At 42.1% G+C, this 13,545-nt stretch overlaps 1 protein-coding gene across 2 annotated transcripts in view; it reads left to right on the top strand.

Annotated features, from left to right (window-relative positions):
* DNAH6 (dynein axonemal heavy chain 6) overlaps positions 1-13,545 on the top strand; it is a 362,354-nt gene that overhangs the window by 294,050 nt on the left and 54,759 nt on the right. For both annotated transcript variants that reach the window (XM_061634018.1, XM_061634008.1), the window contains 3 exons: positions 7,781-7,941; positions 9,450-9,538; positions 11,659-11,805. In XM_061634018.1, the coding sequence (XP_061490002.1) occupies positions 7,781-7,941; positions 9,450-9,538; positions 11,659-11,805 (397 nt within the window). The remainder of the gene's footprint in view (positions 1-7,780; positions 7,942-9,449; positions 9,539-11,658; positions 11,806-13,545) is intronic.

Genomic DNA, 13,545 nt, shown 5'->3' with positions numbered 1-13,545 from the left:
TAAATGTTCACCTGAGGCAGAAATTTGCCCACACATTTCTGGGATATATTTGGACACCATGTGTTTTTGTTTTCAGAAGGAAAACAGTGTTAACTGGCTGAAATTTGGGAATGATGTACAGGTTAAAATTTGTATCAGTGTCCTAAAAGGACAATCCTATAGGTCTACTTATATGTAAATTACACAATGAAAAGTGTCCCCGGAGTCCGTATGGACCCCAAAAGTCAGCATGAAGGATTTGAAAAATGAGAACCGAAATTGACAGATTCATCCATCCCTATCTGTAAGGTATAAAAAAGATGCTCAACACTGATTTACCAGGAGCTCCGTAGTGGTTTCTTGCTTATGTAGCTTTTATGAGAAATTCATTTATTATTTACTGCAAAACCTTTGCCAAATTTTGGTGGCAAGATTGTGTCCCAACATTTTATTTATGGCTTTCTAAATTACTTAAAGTGAAAGTGATGGTTTTCGTTAGAATGGAGAAAATATAATCTCCTGTGCATGGAAAGATGACCTCAGGTGGGTAGCTAGCTCCACCTAGCGGCTGAAGGCAGAAAGAGTGCTGTTCAGTTTTGCAGGGACTCCCTACTCTCCATAGCTCCTTGCTACAGTTCTCTTTCTGCCTTCACTAAGAACGGTTGATTCCTCTCTCTGCTCCATTGGTTCAGGCCTGTATCGTTTGTGTTTGTGTTGACTTTCCTATGTGGTTTTACCTTCCCTATCTCAGTGTTTGTGTTCCCTTTCCCCCTTTCTTTTTCCTTACGTTTAGTGTTTTTCAAAAAGGGTGTTTTTTCCTTGCTCCCTTGGACTCCTAACCATGGTGTGAGGTTGTTCATAAAGGAGGACTGCCCTGCCAGCCTCGAGATCAGTCCAGCTCCTGCTGCCTGCAAGTTAGCACCCCCCTGCTAGCCTCATAGCATGCAACAGCCCACGTCAGTATGGTGGAACTACATGGAATACACCTCACAACGAGACCTACATACCCAGCTTTCTTCATCTGCAAAAACTATCTGGTTTTCCTAAACGAATAATACTCCTACAATTTTAAACCATCTCATGTTAATATTGTATTTAATTTTCATTCACTACAATAATCACCTGTATACCAATACTTACCAATATACTTTCCATAACATAGCACATAAACCGAATCAAAACAGGAATTGGCTCTAAAGTGGGGGGAGGGGGGAGGGTATTAAAGTTAAATTGATGTCTTTTTGTATCATTATATTATTCATGTTAAATTACTATGAAATCAATAAAAACAATAAAAAAAATAGCATGCAACAGCCTCTATTGAGCCTCAGCAGTGAGCGGCGAACAGCGAGTGCTCAGTGGCCCCAACATTTCTTCTGCAATGGGCAGCAGTGTGGCCTAGCATGCCACTTCGGAACTTCCCCATCTCTCCGTCATCACCTGCAGCTACTCACCCCTGTTCACAGGGGATTGCCACGGAGGTAGTTTCCACTCGTAGGGGTGGTTGTTGCCGACCCACCCCCCACTAACATCACAGTGTCTTCAGCTAGCCGCCTTTGCAGCCGCCTGCCCCTGTAAGTCCTGCTGCATTGGTTGTTCCCACTGGGGAAAGCAACCTGCAAATCTGCAATTCCCACAAAAATATCAAAACCACTCCCACCTCTGCCCAGATTGGACCCAGCGACAGCTCCATTATCAGGATAAATGTCAGGGCCTTCCTTAAGGAGTAATGCAGAGGTGGAGTCAGCGATAGCCTGCCTCTCTACCAGCAGGAAGAGGTGGCTGAGACATGTATGCTTGTGGGCATGGTGACTTCAGATGAACTAACAAAGGAAGGGAACAGGCAGGAATGCATTAACAGGCAAGACCTAGATAACCAGTGTGGAGCCACAGGAAAGGACTCCCACAGCACCATCTGCAGAGCACAAAGGGACCTAGTATCCCTGTCTGAGGAGAAAGGCATCCAACCCCCTCCCTTACATTCCATCTTTTCTACAACATTCTCTCAAGAGGCTTTCTCAGGCTTTCAAGTTGCACCCATGTCTCTTCAAGCTCTGCAAGAGGCTGGAGGGAGGGAATTCCCCATCCTCAACCTTCTTGCTCCCATACTCATCAACTGCAAGAGGGGGTACCCCCGCATCAGCACGTTTGTTCTCACGCTCAGCCTATACAGCTTCAATTATCATCTCAGATACTCCAACAACTGAAGGATCAGCTGAGGGAATCTTTTGATGGACCTAGCCAGAGACCTGTTAGCCCCCACACAACATCCTCCAGGGGATACCACTGCATCAGGACTATCCACCCAGGCCCCATCAAGGGTGCAAGTTGCACAGGATCCCTCCATACCCCCACTCATCTTCAAACATGTGACCACCAACTAGCTGCGGATCACCAGACCCCTATGCCACCGCTCAAGGCACACACCCTAGCCCTCCAGACAATCCCAGGGTTGACCCAGACAATGAGTTAATCATCCTAGATGAAGAAAAATGGAGTGAAGATTCAGAATCTGAAGAGGTGTTGACTAACAGGATCTTCCAGGAAGCTCACTTTCTTCCTCTCTAATGCAAGGCAATGGAAGCATTAAGTCTAAATTCCCCGGAAGACCCCCCCCAGCCGCCTTAGCATCTAGAGTTTCAGCGGTATGTCCAGACCCAAAGCCCAAGACAAGGGTAGTTAAACTCCCATCATTACTACCCAAAGTAATCAAATCTGAGTTTGATGTTCTGTTGCAGTTTAAGAAGTCTGTTCCAACCGCTAACAAATATTATACATTAGAACAGCACATCATTGATCAGCTGAAAGTTCCGCTGGTGGACACCCCTACTGTGCATTTACTAAATCCGTCCTTGAATCCTAAGGACTCAGATGCCCATCTCAAGGACCCGACAGAAGGCAAAATGGATCAGGGCCTCAGGAGGCTCCACAAGGCTAGTGCACTATCCATTTGTACAGTGTCAGCCTCCTCGGTGTTCTCAAGAGCTTTCTTCTGGTTGGAAGACCTAGATGGTTTGCAGTAGGAAGCAGCCCAAATCTGCAAGTCTCTACTGAAAATCTCTCGAGCAGTGACCTTCATGGCATATGCACCTATGGACACCTTGCAATTTTCATCTAGGTCACTGGCAGCTGGTGTTTGTACACAAAGAACCCTGTGGTTGTGCCATTGGGACACTAACACTACGGCCTGCTCTAATCTTGCCTCAGAACCCTATGTAGGAGGCAAGTTGTTCAGCTATACTGCCCTAGTGAGTATCCTGGAGTCTAAGGAAAAGTCAATGCCTTCCACCAGTAAGAGGGATGACAGAAGATTCTTTTGAAAATATTCCATCCCTACTAAATGGCACAGTCCATTCAAGGCTCCAGGCCATTGGAGAGGACAAAGGAGGGCTGTTCCAGCCATCCTTTCTGGTATAGACAGCGTAACCAGGTCAAGGGCCAACAGCACTTCTCCAACAGATCACGGTTTGGAACCCAGTCATGAGGAACTAACATCAGTTCTGATGCCAGCACCGCTCTGAAGGGAGGCCACCTCCAAAGGCATTGGACCAATGGGTGCTGCACACCTTCTGGTACAGGTTACAGATGGAGTTCACATCCCCCCGATGAGGTTCATACCATCCCCCATCTCAGCGTCTCCAGGCAAAAGGGAGAGAATCCAACAGGTAATTTTCCACCTACTGCAAATTGCAGCAATAGAACCTGTCCCGGCAGGGGAGAGATTCTTGGGAAATTACTCACTCTTCTTTACTGTTGCGAAGAAAGATGGTTCATTCAGGGCAGTACTCAACCTGAAGAACTTGAATGAGTGCATAAAATACTGCAGGTTTCACATGGACACGTTGATGGCAATCAAGGAGACTCTGAGATGGGGAGACTTCCTCACCTCAATCGACCTGAAGGAGGCTTATCTACATGTCCCTATCTTTCCACCTCACAGGCGCTACCTCAGGTTCACAGTGGGGGAAAACCACTTTCAGTACAGGGCCATGCTCTTCGGTTTGTCATCTGTCCCCAGGGTGTTCACGAAGATTGTGGTTACCCTGGTGGCACACGTCAGGACGTATGGAGCCCATGTCTTCCCTTATCTCAATTATTTTCTTATTCAGTCCCCATCACTACACAAGTCCTGGGAGAACCTGCACATCACCTTGGCCTGCCTGAAGGACCACGGCTTCCTGATCAACCTAGCCAAGAGCCAGCTATATCTACCTCATTGCATAGTACATCTGGAGGCCACTATAGACTCACAGCAAGGAGTTACAAGGTTGGCACAGGACATAGTAAACAAGATCACACAGTAGTATCACATCTCCTGTCCTCCCCATCAGTGGACCTCATGCAACTGGTGGTGACTCTGGGGTTGATGGTCTCAACTTTCCTAACTACCCCATGGACATGTCACCACTCTCGCCCCCTACAGTGGGTGCTACTTCTTTTCCAGAGCAAGATAGTGAACAGACAACACTGCAGATTGGCACTATCACCAGTGATCCATCAATCCCTGCGATGGTGGGCACACAAACCCAATCTGCTGAGGGGCATACCATTCCGGAATCCCTCACAGACTGTCAACACATCAGACGCCAGCCTCATGGGCTGGGGAGCCATATGCGATGGCCAGATGGTACAAGGCACATGGTCAGCTTAGGAATCATCACACCCCCATCAACCTTCTAGAACTTCTTGCGATTCATCTGGCGCTCAGACACTTTGGGGAGTCGATGTTGTTGGGGGCGGTGCTTGTCAGAACAGACTTGACAGCCAAATATCATTTAAACCATCAAGGAGGCAAGCGCTCAGCCCATCTCCAGAGGGAAACTTCACTTCTGTTCCAGTGGGCGGAGAGACATCTGGACTCCATCCTGGCCGAATACTGAGAGTGGACAATCAGACTGGCTGAGTCGAGAAAAAGTCCATCAGAGAGAATGGAAGCTTCACCCAGTGGCCTTTTGGGAAATGGTGGCCTGCTTCTGAGGAGTCAAAGTGGACCTCTTTGATATCTCCTCAACTGCTAGGTGAAAAGGTTCTTCGACAGGTACACAATGCCATAGGTGGAAGGAATAGATCCTCTGATGTCCCAGTGGCCTCCAGGACAACTATATGGCTTCCCACCAATTCAAATCATTCCCAAGGTGATCCAAAAAATTTGATCTGAAAGAGCAACAGTTCTACTGGTAGCCCCATTTTGGCCATGGAGACCCTGGTTCCCTGAGCTCCTCAACCTATTAGTTGATCCTCCATGGCAGATCCCCCTCAGGGAAGACCTATTGCAAGGGCAACTTTGCCACCCAGCCCCGGGGTGGCTGGCACTTCATGTCTGGAAGTTGAGAGGTGATGTCTTCTGAGGAAGGGCATTCCACCTCAAATAGTGGAAACAATGATGGCCTCCAGGTATCCATCCACCGTTTTGATATACGAGGGTACATGGAAGGTTTTCTCTGCTTGGGAGCAGAAGATGAAGATACTCCCTTGGAAAGCAGGCATTAACGAGATCCTCTCTTTCCTGCAAGATGGCTTATCATTGGGACTCAGGCCAAGCACCCTGAGACACAAGGCTTCAGCCCTATCGGCTATCCTGTCCAAATTCCCAGACAACCCACTGGGATCTCACCCCTATCTGAAGTGTTTCCTTTGCGGAGCAACTATTTCAGCACCACCTACAGTGCATCGCTACCCGATGAGGAACCTGCACAAAGTATTAACTGCACTCAAAAAAAACCCATATGAACCACTCTGTAAAGTACCTCTTCATCTATTGTCCTTTAAAGTCTTGTTCCTTGTGTCCGTTACCTCGGCCCGTAGAGTGCCTGAGCTGAATGTCCTCTTTGTCGATAAGTGTTACTGTGTGTTTCATAAGGATAGAGTCATTTTCTGCACGGTTCCTTCATTCTGACCTAAGGTTCTGTCTACCTTTCTCGGTCAGCAACAGCTAGTGCTCCTTTCCTTTTGTCCTAATCCAGTTAATTCTACAGAGAAGACATGAAGAGAGCCCTAAAAGTATATATCTCAGACAGAATTCCTCTGCAAAACAGATAGCCTGTTTGTGTCCTTTCACCTAGCATCGTTGGGTAATAAGGTTTCCACCTTGACACTAGCTAGGTGGTTTGAGGCATGTATCACATTGACGTACATTTCCCTGAGACTGGGCTGCCTGGCCAGGATAATGACCCACTCCATTAGAGCGGCAGCCATGTCAGCAGCATTCTCCCACAATGCTTCTCTCCTGGAGATCTGCAGAGCAGCTACATGGGTCACTCCTAATACGTTTATTAAACATTACAAGATAAACACATATCTTTCAGACCAATAATGTTTTCATGCCAGCGATATTCCCACCCTACATGGGTCAGCTTGTCCCACCTGAGATCATCTGTCCATGCACAGGAGAAGAGACATTTGGTCTTACTGTGAAATGGTCTTCTCTGTGCATGTCAAAGATGACCTCAGGGCCACTCTCTAGGAGGGATGGGCTGCCATTATTGTTGCAGCGTACGCCTTTAGGCAAGAGTGTATGAGTGCTGTTCATTTTTCTTCATTTTTGTGTGGTTGCTATCATCTCCTCTACTTGTACTATTGGCTGTCATCAGGAACTGTGGCAAGGAACTATGGAGAGCAGGAAGCCCCTGCAAAACTGAACAGCGCTCTTTCTGCCTTCACCGCAAGGTGGAGCTAGCTACCCACCTGAGGTCATCTTTGACATGCACAGAGAAGACTTTTTCACAGTAAGACCAAATGTTTCTTTTATCAGTGCTTAGTAATTCCAACATATTCATCATCCTTGAGAATCTCTACTTGGATGTTTCATGAAAAAAAAATTTTGATTTCTATATCAGGTGATATATGAATAGGCTGCCTGTTTTGATACTATTCAAACATAATGTGACCTGAGGATGTTGGCCCTGATTTGGCTATATGATTTGGCTACATTAGTTGTTTGTCCCTACAAATGAAGATGAAGACATGTGTCCTTATTACCAATACAATAAAGCAGACACAGTCTGTTTAACTGCACTGTTGTGGATTCATTGCCACAGCACAGCAAACATAGTTTGTCAGTATGGTTGTCTCAGCAACAGGGACACATTCCCTACCCTGAGGTGATAGAAGGACACTCAATGTGGCATTTTCTTTTGTCATACCTAGGAACCACAGAAATCTATTTGCTTTGGAATGTTGCCAGTCTCATAGGTTAAAAAAACCAAATGGGATTTTAGAAATAACCATTTCTTTGATTTTGGCCTTGCCCTTCCACTTCCATCTTTCACAGGGCAGTGACATGAAATCTACCATAGAATATGGCAAAGTTCTGAACAATATGTGACTAGAAGTTCACTTGACAAGGAAAAGTCACATCTCTAGTCTGAGGGATCTCCCACTGTAAAATTTCAAAGGTCTGCAGCTGTTCCTATCAGCAGTAGCGTATATAAAAATGTCTTACTAAACATTTATAAAAATTGACTGGTGACTGAAACTTTGAACAGGGAATGATTTACCAAAGCTGGTTTTCAAAAGAGATATTAGGAAAAGGCAGGTGATTTTGACTTTGATCTTTACATCGATGCTCAAGATATTTGAAGGTTGATCTCTTTTTATTTGAAAGCTTAAATCATAGACATGGCACTAGACATAAAGACTCCAAGCTATTTAGAAGTGCAGTCCTATACATGTATGCTCAGAATTGAATCCTCTTGAGTTCAGTGGAACTTACTCCCAGGTAAGTGTGCATAGGATCACAAGCTAAATAATATATCTAAAATACATGTGATGTGAAATCAACAAAATATATTCTGTCTTTCAGAGTGCAGTCAATTTCATTAGGACAAGGGCAAGGACCTATTGCAGAAAAAATGATTAAGGATGCACTGAAATCAGGAAATTGGGTGTTTCTGCAGAACTGTCATCTAGCCGTTTCATGGATGTTAGCTATGGAAGAGCTTATAAAAAGTTTTACAGAGCCAAGTATGATTTGTTCTCCTTTCTTTTTCAGGCATGCTGTATCCCTCAAAGGTGTTAGAGCAATTTCAGAACTTTTTAAAAAGGGCAGGGAGAGATAGTTTTTTTTTTCAAATGGCTTAGAAAACCAGAGTGTACTCATTCTGGGTATTTCAATAGTCACTCATAATAATGATAATAATGACCTTTAGCATTTTAAAAATTGTTCACATCCATTATATTAGTTATCCTTACAACAATTCTTTTAAGTGGGCTACCATCATTTTCCCTATATTGGAAATAGGCAGCTGAGTGAGATAAAAGCCTAGTTTTGTATCTATCCCCTTATCCATAAGAAATGGATTTTAGTGATTCTTAAAGAGATCTTTATTCATCACTTCCACTCACATTCTGAGACTAATTTTTTCCTACCTATTTTACTCTGTTCCTCACATCACCTCCCTCAACTCATGGGTCCTGCTCAGGAAAAAGTCTTAAAACACAAACAAATAGTTAACAGGGTAGGAATTGGAAACCTACAGCACTCCAGGTGTTGCTGGACTACAACTCCCATGCATTTAGACCATTGCCCATGCGGCCTGAGGATGATGGGATGGTCTCTCAGTAACAATATTTGAATCAGGGACTTCTTAGTTCATAGGTCAGTGAGTTAGGACAAAACTAAATAAGATGTGGCAGCCACCTACATCCATGTCTGCTCTATGTACATATAAAGCAGGAATGGTGATGATGAGAGGTCTATTCTTTACATGAATAGGAGCATATGAGTGAAAATGAAAGCATTCCCCCTCACCTGCTTTACCTCACTGCTGCATAATGGGGCAGGTGTGTGAACAAAATGCCCCATTGTATCTAGTTTGCCACCTAACCACTATGCTACACTACCTATTGATTTCATGGGTTTTCAGCTGCAAGAAACTGCCAGTGGGACTGTTGCATATGGCATAAATCTTCTCCATACATAGCCCAAAATTGTACTTGTATGTTTTACTGCTGTGTCACTTTACAGAAATACATAAAGAACTGGTTCACATGACATAATAAGCCAAACTAAGGGTTACCAAGCTGCTTTGCTCCTCCCCCCTCCTTTTTTGCTGCTGTACCACATTGAGCTAAACCAAAATTGCCTTAGCATGTTGGCCAAACAGGGACTTGTGATTAAGCTCTCTCCTCACTAAGCACAAGCTTTAGCCAAGGTTTGTTCTTTGGTTTGGGGAGGAATGATCTCAGTCAACAGTTTAGCTAACCAAGTCATGCAATTGAGCGGATAGTTGTATGCTGTTGTCTCTATGTCTTTTAGAAATATTGCTATTTCAGAAGTTATATCACATGAATTAGATGTTTAGCAGAACCTATTGAAATGAACTAAAGTCAGCGAGAGAACTGATTGGTAGATAGTGCCCATAATATTTAAAAATATTTTTTCCTTTGGAAAACAGTTTAGAGGATCACTTTATTCTGAAATATAATTTACCTTACATAGTTGTGTGACTGTAAAATGTTTTGTTTTTCAGATGTCTCTATCCATGAAAGCTTTCGACTCTATTTGAGTTCCATGCCATGTAATATCTTCCCTGTTACTGTCCTTCAAAATTCTGTCAAGGTAGTATTTTTTGAACATCTTAGTAAAATGGGAAATGCAAATCCAGAATAAATTATTGTCAGCATCCAGAACATTGTTGACTTGCATTCACCAAGGCAGCAGTTAGCTGTCTCCAACATTGTTTCAACTTGGGAAATAAGGAACATAGGAGAGCTAGAATAGCTGCTAGAACCTCCATGTGAGTAGTTGGATCGACTTCAGGCATCTACTTCCATTGATGCTTAAGTTATTTGCTTGTTATTTGTTATTGATGCTTAAGTTATTTGCTATAGAATAACATAAGCAAAAAAACCCAGAACAGATGGACCTGGTGGAATATACAGTCTAACTTACGACAGAGGAAGAGACAACAGATGGATGGGGGGAAAGAGAGAAAGAAAGAGACAAGGATAACAGAGAATGAATTTGCACAAATGAGTTACATGTACTTAGGTTTCATTTCAGTTAATGGTGAGGACTAAGGGGATGTGAAGAAAGGTGGCACCACATAGGTGTCCTGGAAGGGAATTTCAGATATAAGGCAGTAAGGGGCAGGGGATATATTGGGAGATGAAGGCAAAGACTAGGAAGGGCACTTCTTCCTTTTAGTTTTGCTGAATGCCATCTCTCCCTCCCTCCTCTCTCTCTCTCTCTCTCTCTCTCTCCCCCCCCCCAGGAGCTCAAGGTGGTGCCCATCAAACTCCTTCTCTTCATTTTATCCCCACAGGAACCTTGTAAACAAAAACCCTGAGAAGCAATCACTGGGCCAAGGTCACCAGTGAGCTTCAGGGCTGAGTGGAGATTTGAACATTGATCTCCCACGTCCTAGTTGAGCACTCTGACCACTACACCACACTGTCTTTCTTTGATAGTTATGGTTATTATCACACACAGTGCTAACAGTGCCTCTCACAGTCTCATTCAGTATTTCTGTGCTTGTGGGAATAGTCTCAAAAGTGGCACCAAAAGTTAGGGAGAGAAAATTAAACATCTGCTGTAGCCAATTAAATACTATATTTCCATTACAGAGAAGATTAATGGTTGCAGTTTGTTTCACAGTTTTGCAAATACTGTTTTGGTTTCAGTTTTGGGACATTTCTGCGCTGCAGCAGTCAATGCATTTTTTAAAAAAACTAGATTGTTTAAAATGACATATTTGAGGGGCCACAAAAAATTGGGGACCAGAAACATCCCACAGGGCATGGCTTAGCCATCCCTGCCTTAAGAGTACATTCATACTGGTAAACATTTACATGTGATGCATTATAGTGACCATGAGAGCTGTGCATACTTCAAAATGCCTCTCCCAATCCATGGCCGTTGGTACTGCAAAAAGATGTGACCATATTGTTGCTGCTAAAATCCACTACAACTGCTCCCATGTCTTCCAGACAGATCCAAATTCTGTTTTGTACATTTAAATGAGGGCCCCATATGTTAAATGTTTTTAAACCATTCTGAATTTGTTGATGAGACATGCATCTACATGAGAAAGGTTTTAGTCACTTCTCTTTCTTCTGCATTTCATAATCCTTATGGTTCTGCAAAAAACTTGTCTTACCATGAACTCTACCACTTCTACTGATTTTAGTAATCCTACCTGTGGCTAGATTTCTCTTCTACCATTGAGGCAGTTTTCTGTCAGCCCAATATAATATTTAAATAAAAACCATAAGAGTTGTTCCATTGTTTCACTTTTTACTTTAATGATCTTATTTGCATATACGTTGCTTATATTTTCTCACTTGCATAAGCAGATTTCTTTTCCAAATTTCTTTATTTTAATAATATTGCTTTTTATTTCCATATGCTTCCTGGGGTAACCATCAGTGTATTAACGTGGTTAAATGTGGAGAGCTTTCTTCTGAGTAAAAAATGTAATTTGCATACAAATGGCTACTAATTCATGCATTAACTTGACTGCACAGTAAGGAACTAGAAGGCAAACCTATGTAGCCCAGTGCTGTAGCTGCACAAGTAAATAAATGCACTGGGGTTAGTATGTGTGACCACTGCTTTATAGCAGCTTCACACACCATAATGTTATGCTAATATTGTAAGATGCTGTAGGCAAATTGATCAGTACAGATGTTTTGGGAACAGTCTAGTAAGTGTGTAACAATATATATGTATATCTTCAGGTGACTAATGAACCTCCCAAAGGTCTAAGAGCAAATATCAGACGAGCATTCACAGAAATGACAGCTTCATTTTTTGAAGAAAATATCCTGGGGAAAACCTGGAGAAAAATAATATTTGGCATTTGTTTCTTCCATGCAATTATTCAGGTACTCCTTGTTATTTTAAGAATATGAAGAGAGGTAGTAGTACATTTTTTTTTTTACTTTATTTATTTGCGGTCATGGACCCAACAATTATCAAAACATTGTACAGACAATTTAGTTAAAATAGAGTTAAAAATAATACAGTAAGTTTTTTAAAAACAGCGACATTATTTTTACATGATCTGGGTCTACTAAATTTCCAAGCGTTGTAATTGAGCCGTATATACAAATTTAGCCATATTCAAAGTAATTTGTTTGTTTAGTCCGGATAATAAATAGCACAACCTATTCTCAGGAGACATAGGTAGTAGTAACAATCATTTCGATACATATACCATTTGGAAAGCACATTGTGTGTGTGTGTGTAAAATGTATCACATTTGTATCTTGACTTTCTTCCATACTGCTCCAGGTAGCAGCACAAATGGAGGCTATCTCATTTTTATCATAATCTTAATGTCATAACAGTGTTTTCTCTTAAGCATTAGTTTCTGATATTCATATTTTACAAATATTGTCTCAATATATAAACCGGATTCTAACTAAAAAAATTGTTTTAATTATTGCAAATTTAAAGGAGCAAACATCAAATGTTTCTCAGTACAGAAAATATAATTCCTATTTTCTGCTTTAAAAAAAGAATTGATCAGCATATTTTAATGTTTCAATTTAATCCACAGGGCACATTGCTATTAAGAAGAGGGAAATGTGCTATTCAATCACTCTGTGTGTCCCCCATGTAAGAATAAAGAGAGCCTCCCCCTATGCAAGATTCTCTTTTTTTCTCCCCTAATTTTTTTCTGTATTCTTTGCTTCACAGTTGTTATTCACAAAGAGCTAGGGATGGAGATAGATTGTGGGTACCTGGGGCTGCATCCAAGTTTCCTGTAGTGAAATAAAATAATCTACTGTATAAACTTTGCCTTATTGCTCACATTGTACAATAAAATATTGTAGAAATGCACAGATTTTAGAACAGAACTAGTCTGACTTAATCAGAAGTTCAATTTCTAATGAGTTAATAATAGCTCCATTTATGAAAAAAACTCTTTTTAATTCTAAATCATTTGAGTCAGAAATGGATTTCAGTGAAACTCAGGTTTGCCTCAGTTTCTCTGGATTGTCCCCAGAAAGCTTAGCCTTGGAAACATGGACATTTCTAATTTTGAAATTCTAGATAGACTCCTCCCCTTGGTAATAGTGTTAGAGGAGAAAGGGAGTGAGCGTGTGAATCCAAGCCCAACTCTCAATCTCAGTCTAAGTACAATCCAAAGGTGGAGAAATGAAGGAATGGGCCCTATGTTTTGGGAGTATTCAGACTCCTTGAATACACCAGACCTGAAAGTTTTCTTAAGTGGAAATCCTATACAGACTTAACCTTGCAGTAAGTTTCATTGAATGCAATGGAACTTACTTCTGAATAGACATGCACTGGATTGCACTGTGATTCTGCCCAAATTAATTTTTACATTTTTGTTTTAGAAATTTATACAGTGTATTAGCTAATCAAATTCCTGTAGAAAAAGTCACCAAAACTCATGTAGACAGCACAGATGCTACAAACTGCTTATCACTGTTTACATCTAACATTTAGCCCAGGTTTCTCATAGCTCCTTCTGTTTTGTGATAACTCCTGAGCAATCCAGAAACAACTGCTTTTCCAGAAGTCAGAGAGCCAAGAGGAACATCCTAGCCAAGTCTTTACATGCCCCCACTCAAACCCATGAAAACTGGTTGGGTTCC

This window comes from Rhineura floridana, chromosome 1, assembly GCF_030035675.1.
Source record: "Rhineura floridana isolate rRhiFlo1 chromosome 1, rRhiFlo1.hap2, whole genome shotgun sequence".
Taxonomy (NCBI): Eukaryota; Metazoa; Chordata; class Lepidosauria; order Squamata; family Rhineuridae; genus Rhineura; species Rhineura floridana.
This window is presented reverse-complemented; position numbering and strand designations above follow the sequence as displayed.